The 24541-nt window shown below is 46.8% G+C and overlaps 1 protein-coding gene across 2 annotated transcripts in view; it reads left to right on the plus strand.

Moving 5' to 3' along the window:
* The window catches only part of SOX7 (SRY-box transcription factor 7), a 161577-nt gene that overhangs the window by 9011 nt on the left and 128025 nt on the right, over window positions 1-24541 (plus strand). The window contains exon 2 of one of the 2 annotated variants that reach the window (XM_053248848.1): window positions 1285-6152. The exons of the other annotated variant lie outside the window; for it this stretch is intronic. Coding sequence (XP_053104823.1) covers window positions 1285-2189 — 905 coding nt within the window. The 3' untranslated portion in view covers window positions 2190-6152. Of the gene's footprint in view, window positions 1-1284; window positions 6153-24541 lie in introns of those variants that run through there. 2 annotated transcript variants of the gene reach the window in all.

The raw sequence follows: 24541 nt of genomic DNA on the forward strand, positions 1-24541 counted from the left end.
TCACTAATCTGTCTTGTTAATTTCAATGGGAGTCTTGATGAGTCTGGATATCAGCCAGTGAATAATCACCCAGCACTGGTTGACAGGGTGAGGGAAATGACTCAGAGTAGTCCCATTGAAGTTAAAAGAACAATTTAGGTGTTGCTTAACTTGTCCTTTTAATTTTGATGAGACTACTTTGAGTGATTTACTAAATCGTGGCAACCATTATTATTTCTTAAGCTCATAAAAGCAGCATGTTATTAGCAGGGTGCCTAGCTTTAACCAATATATTAAAAGAATAAAAAAGCAATCCTATAGATACAACCTTAAGGGCAACTGACATCATCACTAAGACCAGCATCAAATACTTTGGAAGCAGCAGATAATTAAGCAGCCGAGATCAAGCACTTGATCTCGTGCTTGAACTTCTATATTGCCCAAACTTTCATCTCTGGTGGTTAACATAAAACAATTAAAACAAAAAAGGTAAAAGATTTATATGATCTGAAGAGAGACCAGAGTATGTAAAAAGTTAAAACAATTCAACAATTTACAATCAATCATAAAATCAAAACAGATAATTTTAATTTCCTTTTGATCTTTGTAACTTTCTATTAATATTATCTCATTGGGATCAACTGCTTGAGTAGTCAAAGCATTTATTAGCTCATTGGATTTTATATATAAACAGTATATATGAAAGTATACTAAATAGCAGTAGAAAACAAAACAAAACCCAGAAGTCTCCATGATTAACTTCCTTCCACATTATCTTGATCACTTTTATTTCTCTCTCTCTCTTTCTTTCTTTCTTTCATTTTCAATTAGAAAAAGTTTGGGAGATGCCCACAATGGAGTTGAGGAGGCTGCACTGGATTCTTGTGCAATTAAAAAACAAAAAGCATAGAATAAACCCTGAAATGCAAGAAGCCTGGCTTTGTCAGATCAGGGTGGAGAGTCCACAGCCGTGGCTTCCTGGCTAAAAGAGCCCAGACCCTGGTGCCCACCAGTTGGATGTCGTCCTGTCCAGTGGACCAGGGTGGGAGCGGTGCTGTTTCTGAAGCTGACCTTAGGGCTGGGGCAGTTTTGTAGGACAGCTGAAGGTGATTTTTAAGCTGATAGGAAAGGGGTAACTGACAAAGGGAGGGGAGGAGTGGAGAGAGGCAGAAGGTGAGCCAGAGAGGTTAACATGAGTAAATGCAATTTGGTCCCAGTTCAGCCCATGTTAGCGGATTGCGATGACCCGCCAGACAGTCCCAGCTGTGCCGTATCAGAGAGACATGTCCGTCCTTATCGTTGCAGGCAAGGCGTGGAAGGCCCTCACCCCGTCCCAGAAGAGGCCCTACGTGGAAGAGGCAGAAAGGCTGAGGGTCCAGCACATGCAAGACTATCCCAACTACAAGTACCGGCCCAGGAGGAAGAAGCAAGTCAAGCGGATCTGCAAGCGGGTGGATCCAGGCTTCCTGCTGGGTAACTTCACCCGGGATCGGGACCCCATGCCAGAGAAGAGGGCGTGCAGAAGGGCAGTGGGAGAGGATGACAGGCCAGCTGACTACTCGCCCTCTTCCATGCTGCCCAGCCTCAGGCAATACCGGGAGACCCAGGGCAACAACGCTGGCGCCCCCGTAGACACGTACCCCTACGGCCTGCCCACCCCACCAGAGATGTCTCCCTTGGATGTGATAGACCCTGAGCAGAGCTTCTTCTCCTCCTCTTGCTCTGAAGACCCCCACCATCCCCACATGCCTGGAGCTGCCTACTCTCTGGACTACTCCACCAGCCCTCTGCCGTGCAGTGGCCCACTGGGCCACCTGCCAGCCTCTCAAGCAGGCTCCTCCATCCTCCCAGCTCCCTCTGGCTGCCCGCCACCTCCCCCCTCAGCCAATTATTACGCCCCAGCCTTCCACCCGTCCATCCCGCCCTCCAACCTCCACTCCCACCTTGGCCAGCTCTCTCCTCCCCCTGAGCATCAGAACTTTGATAGCCTGGAGCACTTGAGCCAAGAAGAGCTTCTGGAGGAAATGGACCGCAATGAGTTTGACCAGTATCTCAACGCTCCTGGACACTCGGAGCCCAGCGGACTCATAATTAATGGACACCTCCAGGTGTCTCAGACCGTAGACGGCTCACACTCCTCCGAGAACAGCCTCATCTCCGTCCTAGCAGATGCTACGGCTACTTACTACAATAATTACAGCATTTCATAGGCCCTAGAGCTGAGCTTGGCCGCATGGACCTATGGCGGAAGGACTCTACCATTTTATGGGACGGACATTCCGTTGGATATCTCCAGCTTCTTTACCCCTGCACCTCAGGGTTGCCCTGCCTGAACTGAAATAGCTTTGGGGTTTACTCTCTACTGGTAATTATTCTAATTTATCAGATGTTTTCCCCCATCTAAATCTTAGGTATCTGACTTCAAAGGGGTTGCAAAGGACAGACGGACATATTTTGATTGACGGAGCATTTTGTCAGGCTGCCTTCTAAGAAGAGCACAAAAACTCTTCCTTCAAATTGAAGGGGGCCTAGTTCATGTTTCACTCGTGGAGGTGGCACAGGAAATCAGTGGAACGTCTCTACCTCTTGCATGCTTCATTGTCTTCCGATTAGAAATGAGCAGTTGCCTCTCCATGAAATTGCAGCCCAACAGCCCACATCTAGACTTGAGCTGTTTGCTTCTCGCCTTCAGTGGGCCAGACCATAATCCTTTCATTCCGGTAGCAGCTGAGGAAGAATGGGCACATGGATCTGTTCCGCCCACTGAGGCTGAGAGATGATCAGGAAAGCTGCAATTATCTTCCCCCTCCTTGCCCTCAAATGCAGCTCCTTGGCCAAAGATGCCCTTGGGTGTCACTCCCCGGGCACTTCTCCTAGGCCATTTTCTGCATCCGATGCTATGTTTTTAGAGCACTTTAGAGCGGGAGTCCTCAAACTTGGGTCCACAGCAGTGTTCCCTGTAACACGAATTTCCAGGTGTTGACTAAACTCTCATCATCTCCCCAGCCCAAGACCATGGGAGTTAAGAACATAAGAACAGCCCTGCTGGGTCAGGCCCAAGGCCCATCTAGTCCAGCATCCTGTTCCACACAGTGGCCCACCAGATGCCTCTGAGAAGCCCACAGGCAAGAAGTGAGGGCATGCCCTCTCTCTTGCTCCCCTGCAACTGGTATTTAGAGGCATCTTGCCTCTGAGGCTGGAGGTGGCCTATAGCCCTAGGACTAGTAGCCATTGATCGACCTCTCCTCCATAAATTTGTCCAAGCCCCTTTTAAAGCTATCCAAACTAGTGGCCATCACCCCATCCTATGGCAGAGAATCCCAAAGGTTAATTATGTGTCTTCCTTTTGTCAGTCCTGTATTTCCCTGTGTTGTAGTCAACAACATCTGCAACTCTCTCTTACAGAGAACATTAGTCCCTAGTGTTATTGCACTACAACCCCCATCAGCCACCAGGCATTGTGGCTGGGGGTTGACTGGAACTGTAGTACGACATCTGGGGAGCCAAGTTTGAGAACTCCTGCCCTGGGGGACCTTGTTAAAACGACACTCTCCATGCTAATGAGACTTGTGCTGGAAATTTCTGCCATGGATTTTGCCCCAGTATTTTTGGCTGACACTCTTTTGCAATCCTCTTTCTCCAGGGCTTTTGCAGGAAGCTTGTCCCAGCTGAGCCCAGAACATAGTTGTTAAATGCCATAATTCTATTATGACCACAATGCAATCCAGGAGTGGCTGTCCCTAATGAGTCAGGGGGGCACCAAAGGAGGCAGCTTAGGTTGTTCCTCTCTCTTCGGTGGTGCCTGCAGGCTGGCCATTCACCAGGTAGAGCTGCATGGTTAATCACGCAGCTCTACCTGACAAATGGCCAACTTGCAAGCCACGTGGCTCTCGGGTAGGGTGGGGGAGAGAGAGAAGCAGCTTGAGCCGCCTCCTTTGACATCCTTCTAGCTCATTGGGATACCACTAATGGTATTGTCATATGTGCCCAGAGACATTGCTTATCCATAGTTGTTCAACAGATTACTAGCACCTGAGCTTTGTTGTTGCTCTTCATGTTTCTACATGGCAAGATCTGTTTCCAGAGTGGGGGGAGCTAGCGAAATAACAGCCTTTCTAGATGTAACATTTTTATAAAGCGTCTTACCCTGGTTCACTCCTTTTTAAAGAATTAAAATTGGTTGTTGCTCTTGGTTGCCTTGAGAATGAATCTCCCAGTTTTTTCCCCCTGAAGGCTGAGTGCCTTATAGTTTATTTGATTTTTTACAAATATCCTGCACAAAAAATGATGGACAAACACTGGCCATCAGATCTTTTCTACTTCCTACAGATATAGCTTCCACAGTATTAGCAATGCATACGATTATTTGCTGAGGGGTTAACAATCTCTTAACTGGACATAATGCCAATGAAGTTCTGGGAGACATGCACTAACCTGTGCGCTCACTGCAACCATTTTGGATTTTTTTTTACCCCCATGCCTCTGGGGTGTGTGTGATGTTGAGCATTATGCACCAAGTACTACTTCATATGCTTTTGTGTCTCAAAGACCCACTTGAGGGCCTTCCGGCAGGTAATCTTAGCAGTGGAAAAAGAAGGAAGAGATTCGGGCTCCTAAGATCAAAACCTGAGACTCGATTCACAAGCAACGTGAAATGCTCTAAGCACCAAAACAGCTGAGTCATGGGAGATGCCTAACCGTATCGCTCAAAGTTCTGATTTTAACTTAAAAGTAGCAGCAGCCTGAGGAACTGGATGAAGGCAGTGGTGCTTGTGAGGAGAGATGAGAGAAAACATGGATCGCTGTGTGGTTTTCTAAATCGCTCCCGCAGAGAAAGCACCCCAAGTTCCTGTGTGTGTTCTGCTTTGGGAGAAAGCAGCTTTGAGGGTCAGGCCAGGGAAATGGTGGAGGAGAAAGTTAACACCGCCTTCCCCATTGATGCTGCCTTAATCCAGTGTTCCTCCCACTGCAGTGGTTTCTAAACTGGAATTTTAGAAGATCGTGGGAGAACTTGGTTCTGTGTTCTTCTTTGCAGCCACAAAGTACACTTGCAAAGAAAACAGGTCTGTGTTCCAGGTCCGTGGTGAATGCACCTGTGTGAGACATTTCCCTGAGGTGTGCATACAAGACGCTTCCTTGTCGTCTTCAAATGTGTGTGTGGCTTAAACACGTGTAGAGCTCTCTTCGGGTTCTTTTGTCAGCAATGTGCAAATCAAGGATCATCGCTGTCTAGGCAACTTGTGCCAGTAGTTTCTGTATGGCAGCCACTCCAAATATCTTGTCATTCTCCAGATAAAGATCTCGTCCAGTGATCCAGAGGTTTTAATCATTGCCTGTTTACTCTTTTGCAATCTTCTGGCATCAGTGGGACTACGCCAGGGCCAGTGAGTTTATTTACTACCCACTCCTAAAACTTGCTGCACAAGTGTGTGTGCATTCAGGGCAGAGTGTATCAACGGTTGCTTAGCCCAGCATAGCAACTGGTTATTAGAACTGGTGGTTCTGTGGCATCTAGTGATGGGCTCTGTGCAAGATTGGAGCTCCAGCTCAAGACTGCAGAACAGGGGTTCTCAGACTTGGGTCCCCAGATGCTGTTGGACTACAAGTTTGAGAACCGTTCGCTTAGAAGAAGCCATCCTGCTTGGCCTGGATCTTTTTTCCTAGTCTCTTATGTGCATGGTCTGCTTGTGGTTCCGCTGTGCAAAGAGGGGATTCACACTGCATATGCTCAGAGATACTCTTGGCATGTTCTAGGGCTGAGCTAAGTTCAGTTTAAATCCTGAAGTACCTGGGTTATATGAACTCTTATAAGTTGTCCTTGCTCCATTTTTTATCTTTTGAAGGCAGATATGTTAATGTTTAGAAAGTCACCTTTTCCGTTCTTGAACATTTTTACCTGCATTGACACTGTATATAGATTTCAGAATGTGTACCCCTCACATCTTGTATTGTGAAGAGTTTTCTTGTATTGAGAGACATTTACTGTTTCTCCCCCCTCCCCGATCAGCTATTTAACTGAGTTAATCTTAATGTAATGGTTAGTTAGTTGGTTTGTATGTATGATTCTGGTTTTTTCCCCCCCTTCTAATTTTGTTCCTGTGTGGTTAATCTACGAACAATGCTTTTATATCTTAAATAAATAAATAAATAAATAAATCCAACCTCACAAAACATCAAGCTAAAACTTTCCATTTTATTTTGTGTTCTTCAATGCATTTTTGCATAAATGTAGATAATTGCATTTGGCATACAACATTTAATTTAAATACATGTTTGTATGAAGATCATCAGTCTTTTTACATAGACTCTGGTTTGTGATGCTTTTATTTTCACACACTTGTCTCTTTCATTTTTTTTAAAAGAACATGTCTATGACTTATAGCTGGTTAAGTGGAATTTCAGTTTAAAGCAGATATTAAGCAGAATTGATAGCAGCAAATGGAACCTCCATATCTAAAGGCAGCATAGCTCTGAATACTTGATGATGGGGAACAAATAAGATGGGGAGGCCCATGTCCTGTATTCCCCACTTGTGGGCTTCTGAGAGGTATTTGGGTGGAAGCTGGATGTTGGGCTAGCTAGATGGACTTCTGATCCAATCAAGCCGGACTCGTCAAGTGTTCTCAAATGGCCACAACCCGGGTTTGTGCGCACACACACACACACACGCACACACCCCGTTCCATATACATAGAACTGGTTCCCAAATGTGGGTCCCCAGCTGTTGGACTACAACTCCCATTATCCCCTGCCACAAGTGCTTTTGACACAGGTGGCAAAGGATGATGGGAGTTGTCATCCAACAATGTCTGCGGACCCCAGTTTGAGAACCCCCCACTCTAGAATGTTTCTCTCAGACCACAGGTCAAATTCAGGTCTTTGACTATCCCAGATCATGCACAACAGTTGATGCAATGGAATGAAGAACACCTTTCAATGTCGACTAGCAGCCCTGACAGTTCCTTCTAACAGGGAGTCCCAGATGTTGTTGACTACGGCTCCCATAATTCCCAGCCAAAGGCCATCACAGCTGGGGAGGCTGGGAGTTGTATTTGTCAACATCTGGGATTTCCAGTTCGAGGGAATGCTGTGTCTGTCCTTATACCAGATTCCTGTATGGCGGCAAGCGCAGATGGCAGTGTGCCCACATCATGTTTAAGGAGTCTCTGATCAGTTGAGTAGTCTCCCCAAATATTAGAGTGCCATGTTAGAAGCTCATTAAAATGGACCTCTGGGGTGGGGCTGATATCAAAGGTCAATCATCATGCCTTCAGAAAGGTCTACTGCTAATCCCAGAGACCACCTAGAACCCTAGACCTTTATCCTCACAACAATGGTGTAAAGCTGGGTTGAAAGAGAGTGGCCGAATAACTGAATATGATGAATATGTGTGGAAAGGGGCCTTGGAGGTCCAGCCTCCAGCTCGGCACTGGAAACTGCTACAGGATCCCTGGCAGATGGCTAGCTGGTCTTTGTCTGAAAGTCTCCAGGGAAGAGGAGCCCAGCACTTCATGAGTCAGACTGTTCCACTGTCTAACAGCTGGGAAATTTCTCCATGTTTAGCCTTAATCTGCTTCCTTGTAGTTTCAGCTCATTGGTTCTAATCCTGCCCTCAGGATCAACAGAGAGCAAGTTTGCTTCTCCTCCTACGTGATAGCCCTTGAGTGCTAGCCCGACTTGGAAGCCAAGTAGGCTTGTCCATTGCCTGGACATCTACTGACCTGACCAATCTTTTGCCCTCTTGCAAAAACTGAAGGGGTGGGGGGAGATCCAGCCAAGCAACATTACAGTCGAAGTTTGCGCTCTTGTAGCATCGCATGCACTAAGGTGTTGTGCATGAGACACATTTTTGCTCTTTCTGGAAAGAAGACTCCCCTGACCTAAGAGCAGTGCATTTCCACTGTATAGTCCATCAGATGCTAGGAGTTCTGTGCACTATGGGTGTGCACCCATTCACAAACAATGCTGTCATGATGGGATCTGCACCATAACAATGAGTGGAGGGGGTTGGTGCCATTTTGCATGCATTGGGCATGTTGTGTTGGCTTCCTGGACAAGACGTCCTTTCCAACAGGGAGACACTTGGCGTATGAGCAGTGGCACTTTCCGTTCCATTAATGCCCAGGATAGTTACATTGGATGAGTCATTTCTGTGCCGTCGGCAGGAAAATTGCTGCCGTCCACATGACACAACATACCTGGAGTCACACCCCTGCTACCTGCACTAACTAAATTGGAAAGACACATTCTCCTTGGTTCTCCATGGCTGAAGTGAGGACTCCAGGCCATGTTGTTGACTTGAATATCAACAAGATGGACTAGCATCCTTATTTCACTCATGTGATGAGGTAGAGGGATCTGAAGAGGCAGCTAGTAAGCAAAGTCATCCTCCATCACACCAAAGGTTCATCTTGTCCAGAAATCTTGCTTCCTGAAATGGTCATCCCAATGTCTTCAAGCAGGGCATTAATGCAAAACCCTTCTCTTGCTCCCCAGCAACTGCTAGTCAGTGGTGCACTGCCTCTGATCATGGAGGTTCCATCACAGCTAATGCCCATTGGTGGATAACCCACCTGATCCCCATTTGTCTTACCCCCATTTCAGTTCATCTCATGCCCTATTCACATGTTATGCTGAACACTCATACAATTGGTGTACAGTTTGCAAGTATAGTTATTCACATGTTGCTTGAACGCAGGCACAACAATGCACTGCCTATCTGTACGCTGTGTTTCAGGGGGCCTCTGCTCTGGTGCACTCTGAAAATCAGTGCAGCTGTAGTTATTCACACAAAAGCATGCACAGGTGCACAGACATCTGAATGCAGGGACAGCATAACGCAGGGGTTCTCCAGCTTGGCCCCCCAGATGTTGCCGGATTCCAAATCCCATCATCCTCAGCCCCAATGGCCTTTGGTAGTCCAACAACATCCAACAACAACATCTGGGGACCCAAGCTGGGAAACCCCTGACAATGTTTGGAGAGGGTTTTGGCTAGTGCCACATTGTGTGGTTGTGAATTCCTTACATAAGAAGCATTGTGTGAAGAAGTACTTGCTTTCTCTGTCCCTGCCATTCAGGTTAAATAGATGACTCTAAATTCAGGGGTGTGTGTGTGTGTGTGTGTGTGTGTGTGTGTGTGTGTGTGTGTGTGTGTGAGAGAGAGAGAGAGAGAGAGAGAGAGTCTATGCACTTTCTCCACACTATGCCTAATACCTTATGAGGCAAGGCAAGAGTCAATCCCAGACACCTGCAATTACAAGCCTATTTTGCATCCTAGGGTCGGCATGGAAAGACAAAATTGCTTGGTGCTAATGAATGCCCTGCTTCCCAGGGCATTCTTCAATCAATCAATCAAGAAGTTCTAAGAACACAGGAAATTGCCTTCTACTGAGTCAGACCATCGGTTCATCTAGCTCAGCATTGTCTACACAGACTGGCAGTGGCTTCTCCAAGGTTGCAGGCAGGAGTCTCTTCCAACCCTATCTTGGAGATGCTATCAGGGAGGGAACTTGGAACCTTTTGCATGCAAGCGGGCAGGTGGTCTTCTCAGAGTGGCCCAATTCTCCCAGGGGTATAACTGACAGTGCTCACACATGTAGTCTCCCATTCAAATGCAAACCAGGGAAGACCCCGCTTAGCAAAGGGACAGTTCATGCTTACTACCACAAGCCTTAAGTGGCAGATTGACAACTGCAGCTCAGTCTTTGTGGTGGCACCGAAGCGCAGCTTTTAATAAAGCAATTGCATGCAATGGAGCATTGCGTCAAATAACTCTATGTTGAAATGTCCCACTCAAAGCATTTCAGGCAGCAACAGGGATGACATACCAAGAAGGCTGCCAGTCTTCTTGTGATCTCCGGGCAAATCGGAACTGCAGCCTGGAACCCGTTTCCTGGTTGTCCCCTCTCCTCAGGGGACCCTTGGAACCGTAGTTCTGTGGGCAGTGGTGGTGGTGGACTTGGTTTTTGTCACGCAGGGCTTCTTCCCATTGCTGGATTCCCAGATGTTGATGGACTGCAACTCTGAAGGTGGTTGTGGCTGAGGAGGGGACAATGGGACAACATCTGGGCACCCACAGCTGGGAAGTCCTGCTCTAACAGAGAAGTCTCGGCACCAGCAATGAACTACGATTCCCAGGATTCTTTGGCAGAAGCCATGACAGCTCAACTGAGATAAGACTGATGTATGTTCATAGTGCTGCTATCCCCTTTAAGGGTGTTGTAGTGATCAGCCTCCCCGCCCCCTAAATAGTTAACCAGGAGTGAACCGTATCTTGACTGAAAGGCTGGTGAACTCCAGGGCTCTGGAAATCAGCACACCAGGTGGGTGGGACCTAGAGAGTTGTTGCCAGAAGGAAGGGAGTTCTTTGTATGAGAAGAATCTAGGCTGGTGGTGCTCAGGAGGACATGTGGCCATGGAGGTTGGCTACAGGAGAATAGCCCTGCAAATATTTGAAAGAATGGAGGGCAGGAAGCTTGAATTCTCAACAGGATTTGGTGAGTTCAGGGGAAAAGGAAACCAAGGCTATTGCTTTCAGAAGTTTAGGGCAGAAGAAAGTGGTTTAGTTTGCATTAGAAGTTATATTTCTTTGGTGGTTTTTGTTGTTGTTGTTGTTGTTTTTGCATATTCTTGATACTGTTCTATTGTTGTTTACCTGTAAGGTAATTAAAATAAGAAACACTAGCCTACTCCCATCTTACCTAGGGTGTTGCAAAAGACTCTATAAATATTTAAGTGTGCATAAAGACATCCTATTTTTGTAACTTACTAAGTACTTTTAACTGAATATAAAAGCTGAGAAAGCCTCAGACAGAAGCAGTCTGTAGTAATTAAATAAAACTGTTTTTTAGTTCTTTTCTTTTTACAAGACTCTCCAAATTGGTTTTTAACTCAGGAAAAATCAGGGGGGGGGAGTTCTCCTCAGATGTTGTTGGACTACCGAAGGCCATTGGGGCTGAGGATGATGGGAGTTGTAGTCCAGCAACATCTGGGGAGCCAAGCTGGAGAACCCCTGCATTATGCTGTCCCTGCATTTGGACATCTATACACCTGTGCATGCTTTCGTGTGAATAACTACAGCTGCACTGATTTTCAGAGTGCACCAGAGCATAGGCCCCCTGAAATGCAGGGTTCAGGTAGACAGTGCATTGCTGTTCCTGCGTCCATGTAATATGTGAATAACTATACTTGCGAAGTGTACACCAATTGAACAGATAATAGCCAACAGGGATAGCAAACAGGGTATTGGAGTTTTGTGGGAAGTGTGTGTGGGAGCCTAAAACAAGTCCCTGTGATCACAAGGAACCCGGTGGAGAAGAGAAGGTAAGTACAAATCCCTTCCTCATATAAGTACTGATCCCTCCCTCATATTCCCGAGAAAGGCTGTTTGGACAGTTAAATAGCTGACCATTACAGCTGAGACCTGTTCTTCTAATAATCTATCTCTAAATACTGTAAACAGCCAACAAAACCAGTTATGAAGATAGAAAGCCAGCAGGGGAGGGGGCACTTCCCAGTGTATTGCACAGAGTGTTAGATGCATGACTGTCTGCTCCATGGGCAGAATTCATGGGTGTGTGCTTGGTGCAAGGAGCTCCTGGCTCTCAGGGAACAAGTTCATTCCCTCGAGACCAAGGTGGCGGATCTGGAGAAGCTCAGAGAGACAGAGAGGCATGTGGATGAGACCTTCAGGGACGTGTTAGAGGCATCTCACTCCAGGGCTGTTAGCTGCTCTGCTGTCAGGGAGAATGAAGGTCTTGGAGAAGGAGTACATTGGTCTGAGGAAGAGGGAAATGCTCTTTAGAAGGGACCCCTTCCATGGAAGATGAGCCGATATCCTCTCGCACAGGGGATACTCCTCCAGGGGGTGGGGTCCTCCTTGTAGTGGGTGATTCGATCATTAGAGGTATAGAGAGATGGGTTGGTGGCACGCGTGTTGACCGCATGGTGACTTGCCTGCCTGGTGTGAAGGTTGCAGATATCACACAGTGTCTAGATAGACTGTTAGGCAGTGCTGGGGAGGAGACAGGTGTCGTGGTGCATGTCGGCACCAACGATGTGGGGAAATGTAGTCGGGCAGTCCTGGAAGCCAAATGTAGGCTGATAGGTAGCGTATTGAAGTCTAGGACCCCCAAGGTAGCATTCTCAGAAATGCTACCTGTTCCACACACAGGTACAGTGAGACAGGCAGAGCTGAGGGGTTTCAATGCGTGGATGAGACGTTGGTGCCGGGAGGAGGGGTTTAGATTTGTTAGGCACTGGGACACATTTTGGGGCAAGCAAGGCCTGTACAAAAGCGACAGGCTGCACTTGAACCAAGATGGAACCAGACTGCTGGCGCTTAAAATCAAAAAGGTTGCACAGCAGCTTTTAAAATGACACCTGGGGAACAGCCGATGGGAGCTGGGCAGTATCCTGTTTGGCAAAAGCCATCCTTTAAAGTGTGAGGCTGCAAAGAATTCAGATAAAACAGAAAGGGACAGAGCAGAACCGCATGAGAAGATCAAACAGAGATGAAAGGAGTATACTGAAAATCTGTACAGCAGGGATGTCAACATCCAAGATACTTGCAAGAACCTCTAGTACGAGAAGATGAAGTTAGATCAGCACTCCAGTCATTACCAAGTTGGAAGGCTACAGGAATCGATGGTATAGCTACAGAAATATGGCAGGTTTTAAAGCTGGATCCCTTCTTGAAAATTGGAGTCACATTGGCTACTTTCCAGTGCTCTGGTACAAGTTATATATTTTTGCTAGAGATCCAACAGTCAAGAAATACACCACAGACTAGCATTTGCTAGGGTTGCAATGAAGGCCTTGGAAAGGATATTTAAATGTTGTGACGTGTCTATACCTACAAAGATTCAAATCATTCGGACAATGGTTTTCTTTGTGACACTCTATGGATGCGAAAGCTGGACTTTGAAGAAGTGAGGCAGAAAAAGTATTGATGATTTTGAACTTTGGTGCTGGAGAAGATTTTTGAGGATACCGTGGACACTGACAGCCAGGAAAACAAACAAATGGATCATAGAACAAATCAATCTAGGATTTTCACTCGAGGCACAAATGAGCAGGCTCAAACTATCATACTTCAGACACATTATGTGAAAACCCAGCTCCCTTGAGAAGTCCATAATGCTGGGAAAAGCTGAAGGAAAGAGAAGAAGAGGATGACCAGCATCAAGGTGGATGAACTCAACCACAACAATAAATGTGACACTGAGAGACCTTAAAGGCCAAGTTGAAGACAGATTCTTTCTAGGATGACCTATCTGTGTGGTCGCTTAGAGTTGTCTCTGACATAATCAATCAATCACACTTTGGATAGGAAATCTATTGGCTACATAATGAATAGGTAGCAGGAGAGAGAGAGAGATTTCCATCTGCTAAGAGGAAAGGAAGGGAATCTGACTCTCACAGGAAATACCTGAGGAGTCCAATCACGGGTCATAGAGTAGAGACAGGTAGAACAGCTTGGGAGACCCTGACTCACTATCTCTACTCCCAGTGCCCCAAGTGGTCATTAGGATAGTTGGTGCAAAAGGTCGATGCACTGGAACTCCATCTCCAACATTAACTTTCCGGGCAGCTGACTGGCTAAACTGAAGACCGGCTCTCAGCCCATCTCCAGCTAAGAGCCCCTAATGTTCCGCAGCCCAGACATCCATCTGGAGGATAGTTGGGGCTAACACCATCCCTGATGTGGGGCCAGCATCAGGGGGTGTGGCCAGTAGGGTTGCCAACATTGCGCTGGCTGAAATCGGGACACCAAGGGGGGCATCTAGGGGTGGGACTTCTCTTGGCCCTAGGTGACAGCCGCCGGGCGTGCTTACCTGGTGGTGGTTACCTTGCTGTGGGGCAGCAGAGTAGGGACAGCGGCGAGAGCTCCGTCCGCCTCCCAAACGATGTGAAGTCTGTGCAGAGTGTGCACAGAGGCCGGAAATTGGCCCGATCTGCCTCATTTGGGAGGAAGGTGGGTCCGGATAAAGGGCTCTTTTGCCACCTTCTCTCCGAGTCTCACCTGCTTCCAGCATGCCTGTCACCAGTGTGCCCGTCCCAAGCCCCTGACTTCACATAGTTTGGAAGGTGGGAGGAGCTCTTGCCGCCATCTTTGCTCTGCCGCCACGCAGTGGCAGCTTTAAAAGGGGTGTTGTTTTTTACAGTCAAAAAGCAGGAGAAATTGAGTCTTGAATGGGATGAGCAACAAGAGAGCCCGCGTGGTGTAGTGGTTAGAGTGCTGGACTAGGACCGGGAGACCCGAGTTCAAATCCCCATTCAGCCATGAGACTTGCTGGGTGACTCTGGGCCTGTCACTTCTCTCTCAGCCTAGCCTACTTCACAGGGTTGTTGTGAGGAGAAACCTAAGTATATAGTTCACCGCTCTGGGCTCCTTGGAGGAAGAGCGGGATATGAAATATAATAATAATAATTTTCCCACAGGAAGTTGGGACATCCTGCACAATGCAGCACAGTTGAGAGCCCTAGTGGCCAGTGTCTCCTTGGGTATGCATTGCTTGAATTGGCACAGGCTAGAAAGGACCATAGAGGCCTTTAGCTCCGTTCAGTGCAGGAAACCTCCACGGCAGTCCTGAGAGATGGCCATCCAGGCTCCTCTTGAAAAGCAGAGCCCTCCGGGTCCCATCTAAGCCCAAGACCCTAACTGCTACAACCCCCTGACTCAAGGTAGACCAAGGATTGTTATCCTTTTTGCATATACAGAACCCTCCAGATCCTCTAGCATTACCCATGGACTCACACCCCATCTATATCTATATCTATATCTATATCTATATCTATATCTATATCTATATCTATATCTATATCTATATCTATATCTATATCTATATATTTCATTAAGCCTACAGAGAAGCTGCAAGCGGTCTGCCCGACTTCAGTGGGATCCCAGATCTAGAGAAGGAGAACACAAAACAGCAGCAGATGATGAGGTAGCTCTGAGCCCTTGTCATGGATATCCCTGGGAAAGCCTGAGAACAGCGGAAGAGCCTGTGATACTGATGTCTCTTGTCCACAGAGTCCACAGTGAAAGTATAATCAAAATGCCCCACCCCAAAAAGGTGCACCATACTCAATTATAAATGACATTTTTGGGGAGCTACCTTTAATTTGCTCCCTAAATGCCTGCCTGGAAGCAGTAATGGGCTGGATGAGGGAGAATAAACTGAATCTGAATCCAGATAAGATGGAGGTACTTATTGTGCTGGGTCAGAACTAGAGACGATTTTGACCTACCTGTTCTAGATGGGGGTCACACTTCCTCAAAAGGAACAGGTTTACAGTCTGGGAGTACTTCTAGATTCACACCTCTCCCTGGTTTCTCAGGCTGAGGCAGTGGCCAGGGGTGCTTTCTATCAGCTCCGGCCGATACACCAGCTGCGCCCGTTTCTCGAGATCAATGACCTCAAAACTGTGGTACATCTGTTGGTAACCGCCAGACTTGACTTCTGTAATGCGCTCTACGTGGGGCTGCCTTTGTACATAGTCTGGAAACTTCAGTTGGTTCAGAACGCGACAGCCAGGTTGGTCTCTGGGTCATTTTGGAGAGACCACATTACACCTCTGCTGATGGAGTTACACTGGCTGCCTATAGGTGTCTGGGCAAAATACAAAGTTCTAGTTATAACTTATAAAGCCCTAAACGGCTTAGGCCCTGGGTATTTAAGAGAGCATCTTCTTCGCTATGAGCCCCACAGCCCATTGAGGTCATCTAAGGAAGTCCATCTCCAGTTACCACCAACTTGTTTGGTGGCTACAGAGAGGCGGGTCTTCTCAGTCGCTGTCCCGAGATTGTGGAATGTGCTCCCGGCTGAGATACGATCCTCCCCATCTCTGGCAATTTTCAAAAAACACCTGAAAACCCATTTTTTCACCCAAGCTTTCTCAGCTTCCTAAAAATATGTTTGGGTTTTAATTTCCCGTTTATGTTTAAATTTTTAAATTGTTTTTAAGTTTTTTGTATATGTTTTTAACTGTTTTTATGCTATTGTTAACCCCCCAGAGATGAAAGTTTGGGGCGGTGTACAAATTTGATTTAATTAATTAATTAAATATTTCCATGGACCTCCAGGATTCTACTGACTTACTGCTGCTGTTTATATACTACTTTTTAACGGGGCTGGAGGGGGGGAGGAATCTCAAAGTGGTGGTTTGGAGGAGGAGGAAGAGGAGAGGGGAGAGGGGACCTCCAAAGGGCTCACAATCTAAAAAGAAACACAAGGTAGACATCAGCAACAGCTATTAGTGGGATGCTGTGCTGGGGCTGGATAGGGCTGGTTGCTCTCTCCCTGCGAAAGAGAAGAGAACCACCAGGAGGTTACTCACACTTGGCTTCAGGCTTCAGAGTAAATGTTGAGTGAAGCCACTTCGAAGTAGACTCCTGGCATTGAGGGAGGCAGCCCCTCCCCTCTGTTCTGGGGTTTTGTTTTTGCAAGTAGCAGAAGAAAGAGTTCCCTGCAGAGATAGATCTGCATTTCTGAAGAGACCATGCCTCTTATCATGCTAATGATACTACAGTCAGCGCCTCTCCCCGTTTGCTCTGGTGTTTTCAGAAAAAGTAGCTAAAAACCAGCATTTTAAAAATCTGGAAATACCTCAAGATAAGCTAGAATTTGCATCACAAAGCCCGACCTGTGTGTGGGGTGGGTCCAAGGATCTCTACGGGAGTTTGGGGTAGGTTTGGCTGGTGTGTAAACGCACACGCTCTCTCCTGAAGGAGAGAACATAGGAACCTGCCATATACTGAGTCAGATTATTGGTCTATCTAGCTCAGTATTGTCTTCACAGACTGGCAGTGGCTTCTCCAAGGTTGCAGGCAGGAGTCTCTCTCTCAGCCTTATCTTGGAGATGCTGCCAGGGAGGGAACTTGGGACCTTCTTCTCTTCCCAGAGCGGCTCCATCCCCTGAGGGGAATATCTTGCAGTGCTCACACATCAGGTCTCCCATTCATATGCCACCAGGGTGGACCCTGCTTAGCTATGGGGACAAGTCATGCTTGCTACCACAAGACCAGCTCTCCTCAACTCTAGTCTCCTTTTCAACCCTCCTCGGCTGTGGAATGCATTCCCGGCGGAAATTCATAATCTGAGATCATTACTGTCCTTCAGGAGAGCCCTTCCAGGCTTTTAAATGACTAAATCCGACAGATTACGACACAGAGCACATTTAAATATCTATGTTCTGGCTATACGTTCAGCAAAGAAGTGTTTCTTTTCTGCCTGTATTGCTTCTGCAGGCTTTCGTCCGGCGGAGCTATTCAGGGTTGTGAGGGGTCTAGAAGGGCCCCCTACTCCCCTGAATCCATCTTTGGAACCATCAGTTGCCCACTGTGATGCTTTTAATGAGTTTTTTGTGGACAAAGTCTCTCGTATTCGGGTCGATTTAGACTCCACAGTTATCGCAGTGTCAGATGCAGAGGTATCCAGCAACTCCTCTTGTGTGGTTAGACTGGATCAATTTCAGTTTGTGACTCCTGAGGATGTGGACAAGCTGCTCGGAACGGTACGTTCTACCACCTGTCTGCTTGATCCTTGCCCGACGTGGCTTATACTATCTGGCAAGGGGGTTGTTGTGGAGAGCCTGGTGGCAATTATAAATGCCTCTCTGAGGGAGGGCAGGATGCCTCCTTGTTTAAAGGAGGCAATTATTAGACCTATTCTTAAGAAGCCTGCCTTGGACCCCTCAGAGTTTAATAGCTACAGGCCTATCTCCAACCTCCCATGGTTGGGCAAGGTGATTGAGAGAGTGGTGGCCTCCCAGCTTCAGGCGGTCTTGGAGGAAACTGATTATCTAGACCCATTTCAAACTGGTTTTCGGGCAGGCTATGGGGTGGAGACTGCCTTGGTCGGCCTGATGGATGATCTCCAATTGGGAATGGACAGAGGAAGTGTGACTCTGTTGGTCCTTTTGGATCTCTCAGCGGCTTTCGATACTATCGACCATAGTATCCTTCTGGAACGTCTGAGAGCGTTGGGGGTGGGAGGCACTGCTTTGCTGTGGTTCCGCTCCTACCTTTCTGGCAGATTCCAAATGGTGTCGCTTGGAGACTGTTGCTCTTCAAAATCTGAGCTTTTATATGGAGTCCCTCAGGGCTCCATATTGTCTCCAATGCTCTTTAATATCTACATGAAACCGTTGGGAGAGATCATCCGGAGATTTGGTGCTGGGTGTTATCAGTATGCTGATGACACCCAAATCTATTTCTCCATGTCAACATCATCAGGAGAAGGCATATCCTCCCTGAATGCCTGCTTGGAAGCAGTAATGGGATGGATGAGGGATAACAAACTGAGACTGAATCCAGACAAGACGGAGGTACTCATTGTGCGCGGTCGTCACTCGGGAAGCGATATTGATCTACCTGTTCTAGATGGGGTCACACTTCCTCAGAAGGAACAGGTACGCAGTCTGGGAGTGCTTCTGGATCCACACCTCTCCCTGGTTTCCCAGGTTGAGGCAGTGGCCAGAAGCGCTTTCTATCAGCTTTGGTTGATACGCCAGCTGCGTCCGTTTCTTGAAGTTCATGATCTCAAAACAGTAGTACACTTGCTGGTAACCTCCAGACTTGATTACTGCAATGCGCTCTATGTGGGGCTGCCTTTGTACGTAGTCCGGAAACTACAATTAGTACAAAATGCGGCAGCCAGGTTGGTCTCCGGGTCATCTCGAAGAGACCATATTACTCCTATATTACAGGAGTTGCACTGGCTGCCGATAGGTTTCCGGGCAAAATACAAAGTGCTGGTTATAACCTATAAAGCCCTAAACAGCTTAGGCCCACGGTATTTAAGAGAGCGTCTTCTTCTGCATGATCCCCATCGTCCACTACGTTCATCAGGGGAGGCTCGTCTGTGGCTACCTTCGTGTCGTTTGGTGGCCACCCAGGGACGGGCCTTCTCTGTTGTCGCCCCGAGACTTTGGAATGCACTTCCCGTGAGAATAAGAGTCTCCCCATCTCTAGTGGCTTTTAAAAGGGATTTAAAGACTCATCTTTTTACCCAAGCTTTTTAACTTTTTAGCTTTTTAACTTTTTAACTTTAAAAATTTTAAACTTTTGATTGTTTATTATTTGTTTTAAATTGTTTTTAGTATTTGTTGTTGTGAACCGCCCTGAGACCTTGGGTTGGGGCGGTATAGAAATGTGTTAAATAAAAATATAAATAAATAAATAAATGTTTTAAATTTTTTAAATTGTTGCCCTCATTTCCAGGACTTTTAGCGGTTTAATTGTTTTTATTGTGTTTTAATAGTTTGGTTTTAATTGTTAACTTGTTTTAATTGTGCTGTAAACCGCCCTGAGCCATTTTTGGAAGGGCGGTATAGAAATCGAGTTGAATGAATGAAATGCAAGCAGGGCAGAGCCTGCTTAGCTAAGGGGACAAGTCATGCTTGCTACCCCAAGACCAGCTCTCCTCTCCTTGAAATTCTAGTGAGTGGTAAGGGAAAAGCAGTCTCTTTGCTTCATTTTGTATTGTTGACCCTACCATGAGACAAAGCAAAGTGGGTTTAGGGTGTCCCTAAAAGCCGCCGGGAAGGAGGCCAGCACATCTGACCCATGGGGCTCAATCCACCAGGAAGTCTTCCTCCACGACCAGTGGTTGCTGGTTCAAGAGCACTGGGAAGTAGGTGATCTATCACAGGGGTGGCCAACTGACAGCTGCCGTTGGACTACACATCCCATCATCCCCCGCCACAGTTGCAGCTGGGGATGATGGGAGTTGTATCCCAGCAATGGCAGTGGAGAGCCTCCAGCTAGTTACTTTAATCTGTTCTCTTTATATCTCAACCCAAGCCCTTCAGCCTCCAACCAACCAAAGGTTGTTGCGCAAATTGTTATGTTAGTAATCATGAGACATCATGACATCATCCTTCCCGGATAACCTCTGGAACTCTGCCCATGTGCGAGCGAGTGAGTCTCCCTAGAAGATCATTTCCTTGAAGCCGAAGAAACAGGTGGTGGTTTTTTCTTGATCGCCAAGCCAGATATTTTATGAAGATAAAAATCCATCAGCCAAGAAAGGAAACGTGGGAAGAGAGTTGCTGCTTCACTTTCCTGCAGCCTTCGGCTTTGCTTGCATGAACTTAGCGATGAGTTTACTTGTCGTCTTAGTTCACTTGCAAAAGAGCAAAGGGGCTGCAAAGCTCTGTGAGGAGCTGAGATTTCTTGCAAAATGCTTTGTTTTGGTCTCCTGGGTGCTTTGCAGATTAGACCCTGCAACAGGATCATGGTGTATCACCAAAGTGTGCTTCCACACTTCCTGTATTGTGACACCACAGTCGCTACGCTGACTGCAGGGTGCCGTTCACATTTCTGATGCCTTGTTTCGGATTTAATTGCTGCGATTTATTGCTATAATCTTGTATGTCTGGTTAAAAAGGTTGCTGTATTTTCCGGTTGTTAGTTATCATGAGACTGCTCCCCCTGCTGGGCGCCTTGCTATTTATGTTTTGAATGCGATTTGCCCGGATCGAAGCATTTTGCCACTGTTGAGCGAGTAACCTGGAAAGCGCCTTAGAGCAGGGTTTACCAACCTTGGGTCCCCAGATGTTGTTGGACTACAACTCCCATAATCCCCCATCAAAACTGTAGTCCAGAAATATCTGGAGCGTCAAGGTTGAGTATGCCTGCCTTAGTGAGAGACAACTAACAGCCCTAGAATCTTTACTACTACTACAACTACCACCTCCACCACCACCATTACTACACAAATTAATACAATATTTATATACCGCTTTTCAACAAAGGTTCTTGAAGCAGTTTACATATTTCATTTTTCATTTTTACATTTATATCCCACTCTTCCTCCAAGGAGCCTGGAGCAGTGCCTACAGTTCTGTTTATCCTCACAACCACCCTGTGAGGTAGGTTAGGTTGAGAGAGAAGTGATTGGTCCTTAGTCACTCGGTGAGTTTCATGACTGAATGAGGATTTGAACTCGGGTCTTCCCGGTCCTAATCCAAAACGCCTATCAATCTTCTATTTGTTGCCCTAGGCAAGAAAATATAAATGTAAAGGCCTCTTTAGCCATCTTTCTGCTCAGTAATACAGGAAACTGCTACAACATCCCTCATAGCTTCTGTGTGGAAACCTCAAAAGGGAGGAAAGTCCATCACTGCATGAGGCAGGCTGTTCCGCTGGCCAGCAGCTCTGAGAGTCAGAACATTCCTCCTGATGTCCAGAGCAGGTTAGCCCTTGGTCGATGTTTCCAGCCCTTCAAAGTTTGCTCATTTCAAAATAGGGTTAATTCAGTTGAAATTTAGGGACTGGACTTATGGGGCTTGCTAGAGAGAGAAAGGTTGGGCGGGGGGACAATTAGACAAGTTTACTGCTGGTGCCAGGGCCAGACCTAGGGCTAGGAACATAAGAACATAGGAAAGCTGCCTTCTACCGAGTCAGACCACTGGTCCGTCTAGCTCAGTATTGTCTACACGGACTGGCAGCGGCTTCTCCAAGGTTGCAGGCAGGAGTCTCTCCCAGCCCTATCCTGGAGATACTGTCAGGGAGGGAACTTGGAACCTTCTGCATGAAGCAGGCAGGGGCTCTTCCCAGAGTGGCTCCATCCACTAAGGGGAATATTCCACAGTGCTTACATGTAGTCCCCCTTTCAAATGCAAACCAGGGCAGAACCTACTTAGCAAATTTATCTATTCTATTCTATTCTATTTTTATACTGCCCTTCCAAAATGGCTCTGGGCGGTTTACAGATAAAACAAAACAGTTAAAATCAATCAACAATTAAAACAAAGATTTTAAAATACCATTTTAAAAAAACAGTTAAGCAATAAAATTCCATGCTTGCTACCACAAGACCAGCTCTCCACTGTTCTTGGTGCCCTAGGTGGAGTTTGACTTTGGTGTGTCTCCCCCCAACCCCCTGCCCCCAGATGATAAATGTGGAGTCCCAGCTTTAACTTGAGCCCTGCAGGTGCTCATTCACTGGGAGAAGAGTGTGTTTGGGAATAGAAAGAGAGCAAAGCAGAGCAAGGTGAGGTTGGCTTTGCTCGCTCACTCTTTCTCCCACCCTGTATTTCTCCCCCCCCCCACTTCCCTTCCAGGGCGGAGAACGAATGGGCACTCCCAGAGAGTCAGACATGACCATGCTTGCTTGCAGCAGGAAATGGAGGCATGTCGCACCCCCCAAGAACCACTGGCCTAGACCAAGGATGCTCAGTGTTGGGTCCCCAGATGTTATTGGACTTCAACTCCCATAATCCCCAGCCAAAGGCCACTGGGGCAGGGGGTCATGGGAGTTGAAGTCCAATAACATCTGGAGACCCAACATCGAGAACCCCTGTCCGAGACAACTGCCTAGGTCTGCCTATTGGACGAGCCGGACCTGGGTGATGCTCAGCGAAATCAGAACACCAGCTTTCCAACACAGGAGGTGGATAGGCCAGCTTTAAAATTGGGTGGGTGGGTGACCCCCCCCCACAGAGTGGGAGGCTTGGCATTTCTGGGCCTGCAAGGAAACTTGGAAGACAAAGGCAGCTGCGAAACGTTCTCCCAGCTCTGATCTGTTGGGGGAGGGAGGGGAGAATCAGTTTCCCAGAGCCTAGGCAGGCTCCCGCTGTCTTGAGGAGGAGGACCAAGGCACGCTTTTCCTGCTAGATCCTGCCGCTGGAGGTGGCTTTTGCTACAGAGACTCCAAAGAGGATGTGTCCGGCCCTGTTTCCTGCCTGATAACAGTAGACGGCCCCTCCAGCCGGATGTTATGAGTCCTGGCGCTACCTTTATGTTTCAAGCAAAGGGCTGAAGAAAAATCACGCACTGTTTATACTTCAGGAAAAATAACTTCTCTCTCTCTCTCTCTCTCTCTCTAGTTCTTCTTCCCCATGTACACACTTCCACGCCTCTCCTGTGACTCACACACCCACGATGTGCAAAATGCGATGGCTGACAGCCAGACTAAATTACTCCTGAGTAGTCCTACTGAAATTGAGTGGTCCTTTAGAGTAACTCATGAGTAGTACAATTGAGTAACTTAGTCTGACTGTCAGCCAATATCCCAGAACAAACTTTACAGATCGGAAGACATTGGCTGACATGATGAGCAAAATTACTCAAAGTAGTCCCATTGAAAATAAAAGGACAAATTAGGCAAAGCCTAATTTTCAATAGGACTACTCTGAGTAATTTTCCGGATCATGTCAGCCACCCAAATGAATAAAGTAAAGTTGTGCAGTTGAGTCGGTGTCGACTCCTGGTGGCCACAGAGCCCTGTAGTTTTCTTTGGTAGAATGCAGGAGCGGTTTACCATTGCCATATCCCATGCAGTATGAGATGATGCCTTTCAGCATCTTCCTATATCGCTGCTGCTTAATATAGGTTTTTCCCATTGGGACACATACCAGCAGGGATTCGAGCTGGCAACCTCATGCTTGATAATCAAGTCATTTCCCCACTGTGCCATTAGGTGGCCTACCCAACTGGAAAGTGTACAACAATTCTAAAGCTGGTTTCTTTCTTTCTTTCTTTCTTTCTTTCTTTCTTTCTTTCTTTCTTTCTTTCTTTCTTTCTTTCTTTCTTCTCTCCCTTCCCCTCTTTCTTTCTTTCCTAGTCTCAAGATCAGATCTTCTGTATCGTTCAAAATACACGTATGTTACTTCTGGGCAAAGTTACTCAGACGATGGGAAATCACACCAGAAGGAGCCCTGCTGAATCAGACCAAAGTTCCATCGGATCCTACATCCTGTTTCCAAACAGTGGCCAACCAAACGCCTGAAAGAAGCATCCATGTAGTAGAGCATGACAGCAAAATGCCCCTTCTCACTTATTACTTAGAAATCAGTCTCAGAAGCTCAACGAACCGGGGTGGGGGTGGGGGGAGCCAAAGGAGGCACAGCAGCTTCTGCCAACGTATTGGCAGCCACTGTAGTTCTTTTAATAGAGAACTAATATGGTCTCTAGCCACCTAATGGCACAGGAGGGAAATGACTTGACTATCAAGCCAGAGATTGCCAGTTCGCATCCCTGCTGGTCTGTATCCCAGACATATAGGAAACACCTATATTGGGCAGCAGCGATATAGGAAGATGCTGAAAGGCATCATCTCATGCTGTGCAGGAGATGGCAATGGTCAACCCCTCCTGTATTCTACCAAGGACGACCACAGGGCTCTGTGGGTGCCAGGAGTCGAAATTGACTTGATGGCACACTTTACCTTTGATATGGTCTCTGATATGGAGACCAGCCTGGCTGCTGCTATGTACAAAGGCAGCCCAAGGTAGAGTGCATTGCAGTAGTCAAGTCTGGATGTTACCAGCACATGCTGGTAATTAGATTTCTAGTTTTAAAGTTTTAAAATTAATTAGATTTCTAGTTTTAAAATTTTTAATACTGGGTTTTAAATGTTTTAAATGATTTTAAATGATTTTAATTGTTAATTGATTTGATGTTTTAAATAATTTTAATTGTAAAACGCCCAGAGACACAAGTTTTGGGTGGTATGGAAATATTTTAAATAAACAAACAAGTAAATGAGCACCACTGTTTTAAGATAAGCACTGTTTATCTCCAGAAATGGCGGCAGCTGGTGAATCAGCTG

The sequence above is a fragment of the Hemicordylus capensis genome, chromosome 1, assembly GCF_027244095.1.
Source record: "Hemicordylus capensis ecotype Gifberg chromosome 1, rHemCap1.1.pri, whole genome shotgun sequence".
Lineage (NCBI taxonomy): Eukaryota > Metazoa > Chordata > Lepidosauria > Squamata > Cordylidae > Hemicordylus > Hemicordylus capensis.